This window comes from Harpia harpyja, chromosome 14 (genome assembly GCF_026419915.1).
Source record: "Harpia harpyja isolate bHarHar1 chromosome 14, bHarHar1 primary haplotype, whole genome shotgun sequence".
Lineage (NCBI taxonomy): Eukaryota > Metazoa > Chordata > Aves > Accipitriformes > Accipitridae > Harpia > Harpia harpyja.
The window spans coordinates 22383980-22402873 of NC_068953.1; the positions used below are offsets into that span (position 1 = coordinate 22383980).

At 45.5% G+C, this 18894-nt stretch overlaps 1 protein-coding gene across 14 annotated transcripts in view; it reads right to left on the reverse strand.

The window, feature by feature from the left end:
- CHD2 (chromodomain helicase DNA binding protein 2) overlaps positions 1–18894 on the reverse strand; it is a 91401-nt gene that overhangs the window by 35683 nt on the left and 36824 nt on the right. For 10 of the 14 annotated variants that reach the window (XM_052807869.1, XM_052807870.1, XM_052807873.1 and 7 more), the window contains 2 exons: positions 6772–6991; positions 3888–3974 (listed from right to left, as the gene is read on the reverse strand). In XM_052807869.1, coding sequence (XP_052663829.1) covers positions 3888–3974; positions 6772–6991 — 307 coding nt within the window. Of the gene's footprint in view, positions 1–2714; positions 2837–3887; positions 3975–6771; positions 6992–11289; positions 11862–18894 lie in introns of those variants that run through there. The other 4 variants (XM_052807874.1, XM_052807878.1, XM_052807877.1 and 1 more) reach the window with 4 other exon arrangements.

An 18894-nucleotide genomic window follows, 5' to 3' on the forward strand; every position in this document is an offset into this window, starting at 1 on the left:
CTCCCTTGCTTACCACTGACCCACGTCTCCTTCTCACCAACTCCTCCTGGCATTCTGACCCTGTGGTGCCAGGCTCCAGCTTTCTACCATTTTATACAGAAATAATAAATTTTTTTTTTTTAAAAAGCATAAGCACATTTTAGCAACCTCTTAATTCCACTTAAATCCACATTTCAGGACCCAGCTGCAAAACTCTAAGCTGACTTGTTCAAATCAGCCCAAGGGTGAGATTTGCACCTCTGCCCTGGACTCTGCAGCACAAACAGAGCTTGTGCTTGTATCAACAGCAACCTACCGGCTCTGACTGGTGGTAAATTCCTCGGTTAAGGAAGCGCAGATGATAACCAGAGAGCTGGGAGCACGCCAGGTCCAGAGCATGTACCTGAGGTCCCGTCTGCACTCCAGCCTGCCATCCACCATCATCAGGATGCAGACAAGTTAGGAAATCACATGCAACTTGGAATTTTAATAACATCACCGCCCTGAACGACACAAGCTAAGCTGACGAAATCAGTCTCCAGTCCCCACCAGGGCTTTTGTCAGCCCAGCAAGAGATGCTGGGGGCACATTGCTCACTCTCAGAGCCTGAGTACCAGCACTGGCAAAACTCTGCTGGGCTCAGGCTGCCCCTCTGGGGTGCTGCTGCTGTGGCCAAGAGGAAAGATAACTTGCCTTCCCTAGTTCACCCTTTCCCTACCAAACACTACAAACATGCTCAACCTATTCCTGCACCACTACTTCCAACTGGACTAAGAACTGGACTCTTACAGTTTGCTTTCCCCACCTCCAGCTGAAGGGATCAGCTTTCCCTCTCCATGCTTCATTGACTCCTCCCATCTAATTTATTCTTTCTCTCTCCCAGCACATAAAGTGCACACACTTTTACTAGATTAATTATGCTATATTTTGCTGTGGAGCAACACTGTACAAAACATAATGATGCTGCATGCATAGATAGCACCAAGCAGAGCAACACAGCAGCAGCTTTAAAGTTCTGGTCCTACAGATTGTCCACGAGTGTCCTCACTGCTAGCCCAGGGCAGAAGAAATGGAAACTCGAGGCCACTGGCATGGTCCAGGTGAGCCTCTTGAGCTCACACTGCCTCCTAGGAGAGATGAAGACTTGCTTAAACAGGCTGAAAGAAACATTCCAGACTAAAGTCAAAGTGAGGATTTGCTCATTTCAGGCTTAACAGAGGCCAAGCTCTAGTGCTCCAGAAAAGCTGGAGAATCTCAGCTTGCCAGGTTAGTTTTCTTATGCCTTCTGAACTTCTTTTTCCCAGTGATACTGGTAGTGTTTGAACTTCCAGCGAATACATGAGGCAGAGCATTGATCAAAATGCAAATTAGCAGAATTTTTTTTCAATAATAAAACCAACTGTATTTTGGGAGCACCTCTGGTGCATGACTTGTGGTCTCTCACAGAAAAGATGCACCATGCCAGTTATTACTAACTCCAATCTGAAACCATCCTTTTTATAGTAAAAAGACTGTGTCTGTTTTGGGCACATTTATTTCTCGGCTGCCCCAGAATACTCTGAAAGGCACCTGGCTCTGCATGTCTCACATGCCCTGGCTGAAACCTGAAGCTGATTTATTAACTGCAAAGAAAACACATGGGCAAGTACTGTTTTTACTAAAAAACTCACATGTGCTCTCATTCCTGGAGACAGCTCTAGTCCTCTGAGCAGCTCTGTACCCCTACGCAAAACTGCACTTTCGCTTCCTGATCTTTCAGCCCACACCTCAGTATCGATCGCAAGTTATCACCCTCTCCGATTGCAGCTCAGAGACTTACACAACATGCCCGGTGGCCTCTGGGCAGTTCCCAGAAGGCAATCATTTCTAACACAGAAATAACAAGGCAATAATTTCTAACACAGAAATAACCCTACCCAAACTGCTGGTCTCAGAGGACAGACTAGTGATTGAACAGTGCCCCAAAAACTGAACCACCTCTACCTACGCACCATCTCCCCTAACCAGGGTGAGTCACAGGGCAGCACGCGGGGAGGTGTGATGGCTGATTCTTGTTCTGCGCTCTGAGCCTGCCATGCTGCCTGGGCGATGCTGTTTGCTAATACTGCAGAGAAGCATTAGGGAAGAAGGCAATTAAAAGCTCCTAGACACTGTGCTGGAAGTCCCAAGCAGCAAGCCACAAGAGCAGGTCACTGGCGACAGGATTAACCCTGTAAAGGTAAAAAGCAATCTTAAGAGGTGTCAAATGCCTTGGGTTTCTGCCAGCTGCAGCAGCAGCAAGGAGTGCTCAGCACCATGCAGGCTCGAGCTATGCTATTTCCTCCCTGCTGGCGTTTAGGTCTTCCAAAAGCAAGACTTTCCATCTCCTCCTGCTCTTTGCGAGGCCCCAGCACTGTGCTCCTGACACGTCACACCCTCCATCAGACTCTGCTGCAGATGGGAGTCGCCCTACAGGGACCAGTCAGTGTTGCTTTGGGGAGAGAGAGGGGAAGGGGGTGGTCCAATTTTGTTAATTTTGGCTTTCCGTTTCACGAAGGTGGCAGTGGGGTCATTTGGAGGACTTTTTTTTGTTTTTTACAATATTTTGTGGTATAGCAAAGTTTTTACATCTCGGATTTTTTTTTTTTTTTTTAAACTTTATCGTACCTTAAGTAGTAGGAAATAAAGATATCGAAAAAGAAAACAACATTTGCAAAACCACGTAATATTGTAAAACAAAAAAAGATGGGACTTACCTGAGCCCCTAACAGGGCACTCGGGTCTGCAGCGGAGGTCTGTGGTGGGTGTGACATCGCCAGCACAGTGCATGCCGGGGCATCGCACAGAGAGGTGGCCAGCGAGCCTGGGGTTTGCCGAACTTGAAAAGGAAAACAAAAGCTAAATCAATGATATGCCCCAAGCCCCTTCCTAACCTGCTGCTATGCGGGACACCCAGCATAGGAGTCTGGGGGGGGGGGAGCAGATGGTGGCACTGGGGGTGCCGCAAGGCTCAACAATAACGCACCAGAACAAGGAGCCAGAGACCTGCGTTTGCCACACGACTTGGACCCCTCAAGCATCAAAACGCGCATTTCAGTGGTGAAGCACAAATAGCCTGACCATCAGAAAGCACCACTGGGCTCCCGCTCTGCTGAAAATCTGGCTGCTTATCTTCAGAGTCCTAACTGCCTATTTTTGTACCTAGTTCTATGCCTCTCCCTGGTTTTCTTCCCCCTCTGCTATAGCTACTCAACCTTCCTGAAGACCTGCAGATGAAAAACTCTGTGCAGAAAGCCTGTTAGATGCAAATGAAGGCAGCAGCTAACTCCTACATGTTCAGAAAAAAACCCAATGTTCTGAAAAAGGAACAATTAGAAGGTTTGTCTGCCAGGCTCAGACCACTGTCACCTCCAACTGAAACATAAAAGACTCCCCAATATTCAACCAAAGAAAAGTGATAGTTCATAAAGCTGAACACACACAAATGCATTTCTCAGCGTGATCCATTCCAGGATGGGCAACAATGACTGTTTTGTTGTTATGAGTTGTTTCTGGGAAGTTTCCTTTATTCCTGGTTGGATTTGTGTTGTGTTTTGTTTTGGGTTTGTTTTTTTTTTTTTTTAACACGGACTCATTCTCTCCAGGACGTTTCTACAGCAGAGCATGACTTGCATTACACCCCATTCCAGCAATCAGATCAGTGCATGCAGACCTCAGCCCACACAGTGTCCCGCTGACTCCAGAGGTCTCAAGCGAAGTGGATCCAACTGCAGGACTGGGACCTTAACTGTGAGCTCCAACATCCATGCACCAAGCTAGGACTTGGTGCTTGTAAGGCAATGCAGATGAGACCTGTCTTTGCTTTTTGGGCTTGGCTGGTTTTATATGTTCAGTAATCCCTCATTCTTTTTTTTTTTTTTTTTCCTTACCTCATCTTTTATATTAAATCGCGATGGTTCTTGTCTGCTTCGGTTTGACCTCCTAACCCCATAAACATCAGGATATTCTTCCCACATCTGCAAAATAAACAGACCATCAGAAGGCCTGCTTCACCCCAATTATTTCTGACATTTTAGAAGTTCGATGGTGAATGTTTTTAAAAAAAATTGACATAAAACCATTAGGGAATCAGCAACCAGTAGATGGACACTTTAAAAAACTGGCTGAAAAGGATTCTGATTATTTGGGGGTATTTGGTAGCACTCTAAAGCAACATGTTTTATCTCAGCATTATCTTTACAGTGGTCCATCTTTCCACCAGGGTATGAATTACTCTCCAGCTCATTCAGGCTGAAGGACAGAGTGTTGAGATAGCCAGCCCCCCTGCAAGCAATGGTGCTGAAGATAAGGAGGCAACACCTTGCACGTGGAATGAATGGACCTATCAACTCAAAAGGACAATTCACTGTCACTAACAGCTTCTACCACAATTCCTTTCTGTAGGGAAAATCCCACCAGCTGCCTGATGAGCCCAGTGACGAGACAGCAGCAGCAGCAACTTCAAAAGTGAATTCTGTGGCCCAGCCTGGATGGCAAATGGACCAGGGCACCCTGTCGTTTGGCAAGGCAAGGCAAGGCGGTGGTGCTGCTGGTTCTTCTCCTGAATGCACTGATGCGAATGCGGTTTGGCAGTGTGGGACATGTGGATGTGCAGAGCTGACTACTGGGAATGGTTGTGCTCTATTTGCTGTAACCAGGCCCTAAACAGTTTAATACACTGTGTATAACAGCATGCATTTGTTCTTGCTGGATGGACAGGAGGAGAAGGGGGAGAGAAGAACTGATGCCCTGAGGGATATGAATGCAGAGCTGTGTTGGTGACACAGGACACCAGAAGACTTACAGGGCAGATACAAACCACCAACATGCCTCTCAAACACCTACATCAACAATCCCTCTCTCTCAGCAAAGCTTATCCTCTCACAGTTTTCTAAACCTATTCATTCTTCTTCTGCTTCTCTTTCCCTCCAGTCCTCAAATGTCTCTGCAAGCCACTGGCAGGAAAAGGAAATCAAAATACACTGCGAGATGCAGCAGCAACTTGGGATTAAGAGCGTGATGAATACAAGGCTGCAGCCTGGCAATTTTTCTGCTACTGTTAAAAGAGTAATGGGATAACACTGCAATGGACAGATTGCAAAGGTGTATATCTGTTGGGCATGCAGGTACAGAGAGATAAATTCACATGAAAGAAAAACTCAAAATACTCCCTGAACTGTTTGAAGAACTTGTCTTTTCATCTTTTAAATGGCACAGTTTTTGGATGATCAATTCCCATGACAAATCTGTATAGCACCTAATGCAAATTAACCTCACCTTCATGGGTGTATCTAGACAGAAATACAAAATAAACAATAATATAATAATTAATTGCATTGGTTATTCAAGGGGAACAGGTATCAACATGCCTAGGTTAGACCTAGCTAAGGAAAACACCCATTAACAGAGAAATTAAGGAAGGGAGAGGCTTTCTTATTAGAGGGTGCCCTGACCTTTCATGTTTCATCCATGTTAATTATCACCCTGTGTATGGATGCACTCCCTCATACGATAATTTTAATGTTTATTGTCAGGGACATGCTCTTAGAAGCCCACAGAGGAAGAGAAAAACTTCCTTTAATCCCCATTTACCAACAATAAAACATAAATTTGAATATTGTGTTACCACAACTGCCTTATAAACGCATCCTTCCTTGCCAGTCTGAACACAGGAGATCTAGCCACGACCTGAGCAGGCAGCCTAGAGATTTGTGAGAGGGAGAAGCTGGTAACAAAATCCTTAACTTCTCCCTTGCAGGTACGTGGGGAGCGCAGGCTGAAAGCACTACCCTTCCTTCTCAGTCTTTACATACATAGCCACTTTCTCCATAAAACTCACTCTCATGAGCAAGCTGTACAAAGTGCAAACAAGAAGAACATGATAGTTACACACCACAACAAACAAAAAATAACTGACCTAACCTGATTTTCCTCCCTCCAAGTAAACTCAGTTCACCAGGTTCCTGTCTCCAAATGGGTATTTGGGTTCCTCTCTCTCACCTCACACTACACTGTGTTACTCAGGTGCCTCCATCCCTCAGGTAAAGCAGGTACCCAAGGCACAGCTTCTGCACTGGAGAGGGTGCTCGCTAACCAGAGGGACACCACATGCATTAGACACCTGCAATCCCTGTGCAGCAACAGGTGGAGGGCAAACCCAGCTACTTGAGGGGGTATTGCTAGGGGCTAGCTGGGAAGCTGCAGAAAAAAAACAACAACAAAGAACCACTGTCCTGGACAATTTAAATATTAAAAGTTAAATTGCTTTTTCCTCCTCCTTTTTTTTTTTCTTTACTTTTTTCAAAAAGGAAGACAATGATGGAAACAAACCAAAGTGGCCCAAATCCTAGACAAGCATTCTCCTGATTATGTATCACATGGGGAAGCTTTACTACTTCTGAGGCAGAGGACAGAGAGGACAGACAGGAGAGAGGAGTGGAAAGATGGAGGGAGAGGATGAAATGACAGGGTCATGTATTGATGACAGGCACCTGCCCTCATTCGCACCAGTCAGCCCCATCATTATCTATCTGGTGCCCAAAGGGTTGTTCCATCAAACACACAAGCTCCTGCTCACAAGGATGACACCAGCAGGGCACAAGCACACAGACCAAACAGCCAATGAGTGACTTGGGGACACCAGGGGTCGAAGGCTGTTTGGTCAATGTGCAAAGTGGCAGGGAAGTTGAAGAGAGCTTCATTAAGGTCCTGCTGTCTGCCCTTTCATGTTGGGCACAAGGGTAACACAGCTATGCAGAGCAGTGGGGGCAATACCTTTTTAACATCTGCTATCCTTTCCTTCTTAGAGGCCGGTTTTTCTTTGGTTTCAGGAGGGGTCTGCTGGGATTTCGAACCTGTTGATTCACTTTCGGATTCAGACTGACTTTCAGAGGACTCCGAGCTGCTGTTTGACTCGCTGCCCTGCTCGCTGCCCTGCTCGCTTTCAGACTGGCTTGCAGAGTCAGAGCCAGAGGCTTCTTCGGATGCCGAGTGACTGATGGTAGAGAAAGAAGAGATTACATTTTAACTGCACTGTCACAGCTTTGAAATACGCAGCGAGAAAACCAGAGCCATCTCCAAGCTACGATAGGCTTGGAACAGCCTAAATCCAAGTGTGAACCGTGTGGTCCCAAACAGGCGCATTGAAGCAGGTGTAATTCCTTCCCAGGAGAAGCACTGAACACACGGGCAAGACTGCAGGCTCCAAATCAATGTACAGTACCTCCTGCTCATCAGCCAAAACAAAAAGAGTGGTGGTAACATGAAGAGAAGCATTAACAGTACCACCAGCACAGGTCCTCCAGAGAGGATCTGGCTCGCTCAGAGCAAGCAAGAATAAGGTATATCAGGAGCTGGAGTGTCCAGAGACCATCCAGCTGTATTAAAGATAAGCAGCTGCTCCGGCATGGCTCTCCACTACACCCTAGTATGGCCAGTGGTTCAAAAATCTGACATCCAATTTCTGAAAGAGGCCAGCACCAAATACTGCATGCATAATACTATATATCATAGTAAATACCACGTTTCTTGCAGAAAGAATAAATTCAGCAACAGAGCAGCAGAAAGGAGCTTTTACAGGCATGTGGCTGGGGCAATTCCTGTTTAAAGTATTACACCAATGCTGTGCAGCCTGCATTTCTCAAGTAGCTAATAATGGGAGAGCAAAACATCAGATAGGTGTATTCCTCTTTTTTTTTTTCCCTTTGCATTAAAATGGGTTAATATACAGAACATTCACTCAAATACAGGCTCCTGAACAAAGGAAATCAATGAGAGGCCAAACTATTTTAGGTGGCCAAAATACTCAAATACCTTTGCCCGATCCCTCCAACATCTATTTTTAATTTAAAATCCAATTAAAGAAAACAGAAAACTCATTACGACATACAACATACATGCTAGTATGGCAGCATTACAAATCCCACTCTGTCACAAACCAAAATGCAGCGCAGCAGTAACAAGACTGCAAACTTTTTGAACAAGGAGCATCTCTTTCCAAGGCAGCTCCTGAGCTGCAGCTGGATGCTTGTGTAGTATTTAAGGGCATGCTGCAGATAGAACATCATGAAAAGAAGAGTCAGGAAAACTTTGCAGAGGGAACCCAGATGTTTAATTTTTCCTCCTTTTGTACAAAACTACAGAATTAACAAGATACACCGAAGGCACAGTTCAAGAAAGACAAAAAAGCAAAAGCACGTGTACAATTACATACAGGTCTACAGAAATCAATACACGCTACAGAGAGGGGATCGCTAGAGTCAGCTACTATTCATAGGTATATCCACATGCAAACAGGGCTCATTTACACACACCACGGAAGTAAGTTTTCCACTCAGATAAAAATTCTTCAGGTATCTGTGAAACCTAAGGGGGCTGGCCCCCAGCAGCTCATGCATCAGCAGCTCAGATCCCGGCTGCCATCTCCCAGGGAGCGGGCAGAGGGCAGCAGCCGAGCGCCGCGGGAACCTGCTCCAGAAATCCCTTCGGCGCAGGGCGCGCAGCCAGGCTCCCAGCCGCCATTTTACAGCCATCCCTCTTCCACCATCTTGCGATTCCGTGGCGGTGGCGGCCGCTGCTCTGGGTCTGTTCGCAAGTCCTGAAATGGAAGAGGGTAGCACGCGCAGGGGAAAAAGAGACAGCGTGGAGTGAGAATTTCTGAGGCTGAAGTAACAGAAATAGAGCCTTTTCGGCAAAGACGGGAGGATGAACCGTCACCGATGGTTGCTGGTTGCATCGTCCCAGCTTGGTTTCGAAGGAGACGGGGGCATCGCATCTCTTCCTCCTAGCAGGGCTGGAAAATCAAGTTGAACTACCATCCTTCCAGGCCACCCGCTCGCTCCCGCCTGTCCTACCCCTATTCACGACAACCAAAGGCACAGCCCCACACACAGCCGTCTCGCTACACCCTGCCACCACCTGTCCCTTCCTCTACGTTTTCTGCAACTTCCAGTCCCCTCTTCTCTACCACAGCCCTCCATCGCTGTGCTCTCCTGCTACACCCCATCACCAGCACCATCCACCGCGTCTCTCCCTGCTCGCCTGCCGCCCTCCGCACCGTTTCTCGTTGAGCACGTTCACAGATCTGCTGACATCTGCTCCCAACGTCCCACTCAAACACATGGCTTTGCAACTGAGTCTACTTAGAGTGAGTGATGAAACTTTTGCGCTGGAGAATTTTCAGAGTTTCAGGACTTTTTCAAGAAAACCAAGGGAATTTTATTAGGAAGCATTGCCACACCACTCAAGGAAACGATGCTCCAGAAGCTCTGGGGACAGCCAGTTTCCACGGGCAGGGCTCGGCAGGACACCGTCCCGCAGAGCCTCCTGCAGGGACGGAGGCTCGACCTCCGCGAAAGAATGGGATCCGGAGGCATCCAAACCTCTACTGTCACGATGCAAAGTGGGAACATCAGGCTCTGGTTGAGTCATGTTGGCATCCCATGTTCCACGGGGACACATGAAAGAGGAAGACACTTTTCTTCAATCAGATTTATTAGCAATAGCTGGAAGAAATTATAACAACCCAGGCTAGACTGAGGCCAGACAGCTTTGGCAGTATTTGTTTAAAGGCAGAACTGTAATTACTGGCCTCCTCCCACTCTGGAGCTCTTTGTTTCTCAAGGCCCTAAACTTTATTTCAAGGACACAGGGACACAGCCTTTCTGCACATCAATAGCTGCAATTCATGTGCTTTATCCACAACATTATCTGGACACTATAATTTTTTTTTCAAGATGTGAATGGTGTCATCTGAAAAGAGGGCGGCTTCTCTAGTGACAGATAGATGACATTCACATCTGCATGTACAAGTATGCATGTGCTTGCCCTGCTAAGGAAAGAAACGTAGATGAGAAGTGGTATGTCCTTTTGAAGGTTGTTGCAAATAATTCTTTTTTAATAAACAACCTGTTATAAAGGCAAAAGGATATGTGCTTGTCTTTATTTCTACATTGATAGAATAAAAAAAAAGAGAACTGAAAAGGCTAATTCCATAAAAGAATCCTCGGTTTCTAACACCGAGACAATCAGGAAGCATTTCTACCTGCCAACAGAGTATGAAGGATTAGCAACATTGTATGTCAAGTCAGGCCTTACACTGTACACAACTGGAGATTTAAGTCCTCTTTTCAGAAGCTATTTTTGGAATATGCCCTGCTTTAATCCCCCTAAGTTAACATCCAAACAAGACCTACTTTCAATTAAACTGTAAGTGGGGGATAAGCTATAATTAATTGTCGCAAAAGTCATGATTCAACCAGTCCAACCTTCACTAAATTCGGCAGAGAAACACCCATGAACATCAAGAAAGCTACAGCTGGACTGTTGGTAACTCTCTTGAAGTGAGAAACTCCTATAAAAATTGAGATCTGCTAACACTCAGCCAAATACGTTCCCCTGGTTTCTAAGAAATACTTCAGGCTATAATTCTGTTTTAATTAAGAGCCTGCTCTTGGCTTGAGGAAGAAGAAAACCAAATCATCCCTTACCAAGAAGGACACATTCCTTCCAAGAAATAAGTAGCTGAACAGCAGCGATAAGACCCTTTACAATCAGGCATCTAAGTTTACAAGGCAATTAGAGCATGCCTGAAGCCTGCAGCCTTGGTGTTTAATATTTCACTTATGACTTCATTTTATAGGGGATCATCATTGCTAACAGCAACAAAACCTTTTATAAGCTCTCAACAAGTACAAACAGTATATATATTTCCAGAAGGTGCAAGACAAGCTGAAAAAATGACCCAATACGCATTTCCAAGAGCTGACAAGGGAATGGCTCTAAGACCGTTCTGCCCCAGACTTTAAAATTTGGCTTTTGATGAACAGAAGTTGAATTCAGCCAGGGGGATAAAGGAGGATTAATGACCCAAGACCCTCCCACAAGCCAAGCTCCTCCTAGCTTTAAGAATTGTTGTGAACATTTTGAATCTAAACAAGTTTGAATCCAAACAGTAATGTTCCGCTGGGCTTCGCAAGCTCAACAGGGACTCGGCACCAGCAAAACCACACCGTGCAGGCTCAAGAAGGTCCTTGGCACAAACTCTCAAGGCTGGATAACATCAGGGGCTGGATAATATCAGAAACCAAGTTTATTGTTCCCCTCCGGCAAACATACGCTTAACCCTTATGCGTTGTTGGACACAGCTTCATGTGTCCTGTGGATAACTGACAGCCAGGTGTCCAACCCCATCTCGGCTTCCTGCCACCAAAAGGCCAAAGGCAGGTAGCCGGGAGACAGCCCCTCCCCTCTCCCACCCATCCTCACTCCACAGCCCGTGTTCCCAGTACTCACCTTGTTCTTCCTCTGCCAGCACTGACTGGGCCGCTGGACTCCTCCATGAGCCACTTGAACTTGGTAACACATCAGAAGACTAGCCCAGAGAAACTGCAAAATAGGTCTCTGCCGGCTTAGCAAGTAAGATCAGGACCAAGCCTTTACAGGAACCAGGGATAGTGGAATTATACTACATTTGGCAGCCCAGATGAGCTGCAGAGGAGAAAAGGGAGATTTACTCCAAAACACAGATCAGCAAATCCCGTGAAGGCCACCAATTTAAAGCTATTTAAACACACGTGTCTTCCTAAAGTGACCTACACACAAACTGTTGTATACACAAAGGGACAGCAACAAACCACAGAAGATGCTAATACGCTGACTCAGCTGGATACCACGTTGCTGTTAAACATTTCCTTTGAATATTTGATCTATAAATGTGATGTTCCCTATTACTATATATGAACATATACGAAATGCCTACATACGTTGCAAATTAAAACAAGCACCATCAGTTAATGGTGATGCATGTACCCAAGTCACACAGTAGCTGTAAAAAAGCACCAAGCCACATTAAATTTCACCTCTAGGCTAAACAAAAGGGAAACACGGGACTGATTCTGGCCATAGATCATCCGATAAAGAGGGGATAATATGTGGACCACAGAGGACTGAGAACTTCATAGGATCTATCCCTTGCCTTGGGGAAAAAAACATGAGCAAATACTATAGTAAGTGTAGCCAAGGCCATACAGACAGCACACGGAGCTTGCAGGAGAGCTAAGCAAACGACACTCAGATTGTGATACTAAAGATAAATTCATTCCTAGCTTTCTGAGTTCCCTTTATTTTATTCTAAAAGTCTATTAAAAAGAGTGATTGGTGCTTGCCTTTCTCCCAAGGCAAAGATTTTCTGAGTGATAAACATTGAGAAGGGCCGGTCGGTGTAAGAGCTTTTCCCAACTTATTTTCTGCAGGCAAAAGTGGAAATGGGGGGAAGGGAAGAAAAATATTCCTGCTACTCTACTATCCATACCCATGCATGGTATGTATTTCTAACAATGATCTGTCTCAAAGTAGGAACTTAAACTAGAATATACTAAAAACACAGCCAGCCTTTTCATACTGTTTAGAAGCAAGTCTCAAACAACTTTGTATACTGACAATATAATTTGGCCAACTCGGGGCAGGCTTTCAAGGGGCACAACAAACATTCCCCAGGTTACAGGGCTGCCCCTGCCAAATAACCAACATGTCCTTCAAAAAAAAAAAAAAAAATTCCCCAAGCTCGTTTTGTGACCAGCAGCCTTTTTTCTTAAATAGGCAAGTGAGAAGAGTTACCATGGGAAATAACACAGTTCTTCCACATGTGCCTGCAAACCTTGCTTGCAGAGGTAGGGTGTTAATTATACTTACACAGCACTAGGCACAATAGGGCCATGGTGCTACTGTAACAACTGAGGGATTATGCACTCAGCAGGTATCCTATCTAAATGACCATCTGAATCGGGTTGTGCAGGTTTCCAGCCTGGCTCAAAGAAGGGGAAGGGGAGGAGGCAGAGGGAAATCTTCACACACATTTTGGCCACTGCTACTTGCCCCAGCACAGGACTCCCAAACGCCAAAGGCAAAGCAATCCTGAGCACACAATGAGCTAAATATACCCCTCACTGCTCTGCTGCAGCTCCCGGTAAAGCACGTTGGGTTATCCTGAATGACAAGTATTTTCCAAAAGTGGTTTTGGGGGGGTTTTTTTTTGGTTTTTTTTTTCCCTCCACTACAAAGACACCACATTATGCTTGCACAAGCAAGCAAAATGAGCAGTTCATTCACGATTAGGAGAGCTGGCTCTCTTGCTCTCTGATCTTTGAGCCAGAGGCTGAAAACGCTTGGGATGTTTAGTGGGAAAAGAAAAAAAGAAAAGAAAAAAACAAAATAGCACAGTGACAAAAGGAGTCAAAACCTGTCTGCTTGATTAAGGAACACCATTGAGAATCTCCAAAGGCAGCATCCTTCCCCTCCCCTACACAGAAAGGGAAGGACAATTTCAGTTCTCAGGGTTTGGAAAAGGGCCCACCTCTCCCTCCCCGGGAAGGCAGCTCCACATCCAGCACCCACCGCAGGACCCGGGCTGGCTCCTGGCAGCACCCACCGCTGAGACCCTCCCAACACCCAGAGGTACACACCTTCCCGCAAGGCCGGCGGCAGGCAGGGAGGGGTTAAATCCCTGTGCCCCTCTGCCATTCCAGCCACAGCTTCTGCTTTGTCACAGCAGGGGACAGCCAGGCTAAAGCTCAGTGGCAGCACAAAGGGAACTCTGCACACAGGCAGCATCCGACTTTTTGCAAAGGACAAGTAGATGCCGCGGGGGGGGGGGGGGGGGGGCATTAGAGTGCGAACACACAATTTTGGTTTAAATTAGTAGAGAAAGGGTGGCTGTTTTTTCTCCCTTAACATTTGCAAACTTCCTTTAAGACCTAACAGATTAAAGAAATGCAGTAATACGGACATTTAGGACCCAAAATCATTAACAAGAACATGAAGGTGCACAAATTCCTTTCTGGTTCCAAGTGATCTGCAGTTCAGAAGAGGGGAGCCTGACCTGGCCTGAGGGTTTTATTCCAAGTGACTGTTAAAAGCTGTTTTTAACCACGAGATTTAAGGCTCATCAGTAAGCCTCCCTTCTACAGAGAGCACATGGCATTCAAAGCTCTCAACTGGTGACAACTCTGTAGTTAACAGCAGAGGTTCCTCCTCATGAAAGAGATGCAAATGACTCCTATAATTAATATATTAGCAATTCCATTAAGTCATCTATACCTAGCAATAAAACTTGCAAGAAACAAATAATTACAACACAACTTTTTCCTAAGGAGCCAGGTGTTTGGAGTCAGTGGATTCTTGACATTGCAACACACTTGTTCATAGCCAGGGTAAAGGTTCGTGAGCAATGAAGTGTTCAGCATCCCGTCTGTGAAGCACCAGGCACTTGGCAAACATACTCCACAGAAACCCTGCCAAGATGAAACGCCACGCGAGCATTACCAGCACAATACCAGAAGGGAATCTGAGATCACTGTTTCAAACTTTTTATTTTTTTAACATTGGAAGTCAAGGCCAGAAAAACACATATACTACAGCATAGATTATCTCAGCCCACAGGTAAATATAAAGCAAGCTATACATATATTATAATTTACAAGCAGTGATGTAGTAAGAGCTACTGCACTTTTGGAAAGGCTCATGAACATTTTGCTTCTTATTATATCCACAAGACACTCCTTGCTCCAAGAAAAAGGAAGCATTAACAGCATGACAGACTTACAAAAGCTTCATTGCAAGTCACTAGGTGTGAATTTTTCATCTAGTCTTTTTTGCTTTGATTTCAAGGATCCTTTACAGGATAAAAAGGCAGATTCTACAAGCACACCACCACCTGTTGAAAGAGCATCTTCAAATGGCATTTCAGCACACATCTTTTAATAAAAACATACCAGAAAAATACAGGTAAGACACCATGTCAGTAGAACAGTACATCCTTTTCTACAAGGCTACTTATATCTAATTATGGTAATCCAGGCCACCTCCTCCCCCAATGCCTTTCTGTTTGTATTTGTTTTCCTTGAAGGAGAGGAGAGATAATGCAGAACAGAATCTTTCCCCATCCATTGTCACCACCTTCCAGAGCTGGATTTCAGCTAGGGGCAATGGGAGATTTAGAAGCACTTCTCCATCTTCAGAATTTGAGCCTAATTTAACATTGCAATTCCTGCTGGAACTGTTGTCTGCAACACGAAACAAGACACAGTGGATATAACACACTTCCAGGTTATGTATCAGGGATGCAATTTCAGCATAAGCTGCCAAACCCACCCAAAATAGGTTTACTTTAGCTGTCTCAAGTTCAAAAGAAGCAAGGCACGGCACCAGAAGCTTCAGTTCAGTCCCTACACTCCTGCTCACAGTCCCAGGTACTTAACCACGCAGCTGGTCTCACTGCATCTGCCACTGGTACCCTCATCTGCTCCTTAAAACTAGCAGTGATAAGCCTGAATAGAGAGACATGTCAGTATAAAAATTCCTCAGAGACAGACTTGGCAACTCAATAACCTGCTAATCATATGAACACCTTTCTGAGGGGTGAAACATGAAAACAAAGATGGGAAGTGGTTTCTCCCTATACCGAGTTGGAAAGATTAAAATTAATCATCACTGCCTCCCTGGCCTTCCCTCTGAGCCCTCTCAAAGCTCTAACACAAAGTTAACAGTGGAAATGTTTGTGTTAATGCAAATGCGGTTATTGTAGCCCAAATGCAGCCAGCCACGCTGCTCCCAAGACACACACGTGAGATCCTGTGTTCTCAGAAGTGCCATCCCCTATAAGCGGTCGGGGTATGACCCTGTGGCACTGCAACACGACATTATTTCTCCCTGAGCCGTGGGAGAGTTCAGCTTCAGCTCATATAGGAAATGGGGGAACGTACAGATAAGGGCAACTGTTGCCCTCAAAGTACAGCAGGTGAAATATCAACCCAACAGAAAGCGGAACAGGCTCTAATCTACAATCTCAGCCACATCAACTTCTCTTGGCTGAAGGCACTAGTAAATTTAGGCAGGAGCAGCGTGGGAGCATGCATGCATGCACGTGCACACAAGCATAGCAATGTCCTGGCAGCAGCACACACCGTGTGCCACAGAAGCATTTTTGCAGGGTTACAGAATTACCCAGGTGAGCTCTTTAATCCTGTTTTCCCATTTTTATTCAGTAAAACAGTTATGCATTTAGAGACTACATAAAATTTGATTAATTATCTTAAGATGTTTCACTAAAAAGAACAATCCAGAAGAGATTAAATTTCAGCTAAATGTAGCTTCTTGCAGTTGGTGAACCTTTTTTATAGCACTGTATGTATTGTATCCATTCCTGGCAGCAATCACAAAACAGGAAACAGAGAAGTTGAAAGTCTCAGAATTGTGCATTCGTAATTAGATGAGACTGCTTCCTTCCAGAGGGTAATGTGAAACAGAAGTAACAAAGCAAAACAAGAACAATCTCCTTTGTGCTGCACATTACATCATTATTCATATGAATTCCTTGCACATTATTCCTTTTGTCTCCTGCACTGACCAAGCCTTTTCCCTTTCCAAAAAAGCCTCCGGACAGTTTCGTAAAGGGTTAAAGCTTAAAAAGGGAGGAAATAAAAAAAAATCCTTGTTAAAGAATCCAGCAGTGCAAATGAAACTGAAAGACCCTGTATATACACGATGGCCGCAACAGCTAAAAAATAAACTCGTCAGCCTGGATGAAAAGCTGAAACCCATAGTTAAAAGCAGTTTAAGAAATGTGTTTAATGTTTCCACTCGGCTCAAAAAAAAAAAATCTGTTGCAAAATGCACACTGAAATCAACAGTGAGCTTTAGTGATTTAAGGATGCTGAAAGCCATAATGCTATAAAAAAAGGCCAGATGTTCCAGGAATACTACTATATTCTGCAATTCCTTTTGAAGTTAAAAGAAAAAAAAAAAAAGCAAAAACCCGCACCAAAAATAACCCTGCTCCTTTTCAAGTCACTTGCTTCTCAAAATAGCCTGCACTATTAAAAAAAAAAAAAAAAAAGTAAAATAAAGGCCCGCGCCCGCCAGATGAGAGGAAGCGAGGGAAGGCAGCGGCGGCCACCCGCTCCAGGGCCACGCTCCCAGTACAGCCCAGCAGAGCCCGGGGCAGGCGTGGGAGAGGCGGCGCGGCGTGCGCAGCCATCACGCGCAGGCACAGCTCTGCCTCCGCGCCAGCCGCCGCCGCCTGTTACCAGGCGAGCGCAGCCAATCGCCGTCCCCAGCGAGCACAAGATGGCCTTTGAACTCCCCACCAGCAACTTCCTGCTGTTTTTAGAGTACACACAGTGCAATGCAGTATGTCTGTCAGCTATGCGGCACAAAGGAACAGCCATTTTGTGACTCAACTGGACCCGCACCAAAATGCCAGGCAGTGCAGCCTTCCCCTCTCCTTTCACAGGGAACGGGGGCTTCCCGAGCACCACCGAAACGGGAAAGGGATGCCCTCGGCTGTCATCGGCAGCCAGGGAGGGCAATTTTTGTTTAACCTCTTCGTTTCCCTCCTCCCCCCGCCCCCCAAATCCTCTTCTTTCGTGTGTAACTACATCTTCATAAAATGGCTGCCACGTAAAACGAGGGTGTTCTGCTCTGCGAAGGCTGCAGCACACGCTGCAGAGCACTCTGCCTCTGTAAGGTGGCCGCTGAGCAAAAACCCCACCATTTCAGACCTCAGACTTCCACCTCTCTGAACAGAAAACAGGCTGAGATCTAACCCACCCCAACCTTTTTCTCCCCCCAAAAGTGATGTTTTAGTGCTAGAGAAGGCAAGAGCTGGATACAGATGCAAGGGTTTGTTCAGCCCTCCAGCTTCTGTAGCAGTAACCATTCCCACACCAGGGCATTTAGGAAGTGCAACAGCAACTGCAACAGACACGGGCCAGAAGAAACTAGAAGAACAACGTATCCACTGCATGTTACTTGCTATCCCCTACAAAACTCAGTCCCGAACTTCAGGGGGACCCCAGCCTGCCTCTCACCTCTGAAGTTCACATGAGGGTTGCACCATGGATGTACCCTCTCACACCACCTGCCTTTCAGAAATGCAGCACAGAAGATGCTAGAAAACACACCAGGATTTCGCTCAACTATTTAATGCAAGTCCCAGGTACACAGGTAGTGGTTATTAGTAACTGCAGCGTACCAACTTTTATCCGAGGTGGAGAAAGTTGCATGAAATCAATCAGCTTCAAGTTTGGAAAGATTTACTGTCAATATACAAAGGACAGGTGTTGCTGTTCATCTAGAAAGGCACCAAGTACACCCCTCAGCTTTACAAACTGTGAAGAGTTAACACCATTTTCCTCCCCAAGAATAATCATTTGGTTTGGGACAATTCTCAGGTATTTTTGTTTATTCAGCATATATACCTTTACGCTTTCTTAGAACAGGAAAGGTAGGAATCAATTCCAAACATATTCCCCAGTTAGGACACTAAGGTGGTGTACAGGAATTACATTTTCTTCTGCTTTGACACCTTCCTCTCATCCTGCATTTTTGCTTCTCCAGCCCAGGTGAATGGCACCAGCCATATCTACCTTTCCCATCCGTCTCCATCACCCAGGCCTCCCACCAGGGTTTGTGTAACAGGACTTCACTTATTTCCACAAATGCTGAGCTGGTCTCACAACTGGGGAGAAAGCTGGCCAGCAGCACATGAAGTGCAGACATCAGTGCATTTCTGGACTACAGTAAAGCAAAGTGGTGGCTTTACTTCCTAGAAATCATTTCCCCTACAACTTCAAGTCAACCTCAGGAAGTAAAGCCCATTTTACGACATTCAGCTGACTCACAGCTCAAAAATAAGCTCGACAGGGCTCACTTACAAATACCCTGTGCTCAATTGTTCCCACATTTCAAGTGAGTGGACGTTACCCACAGCAGGTTTATTTTGAGAAAAAACTGTGAAGGGGGAGAAGGGTAACCTCACACAACAGGTGTTACATGTAAATTGATCAATTATGATAAATAACCTTTCAAGGAAAACACCAAAAGCACTCATGAGACACTATG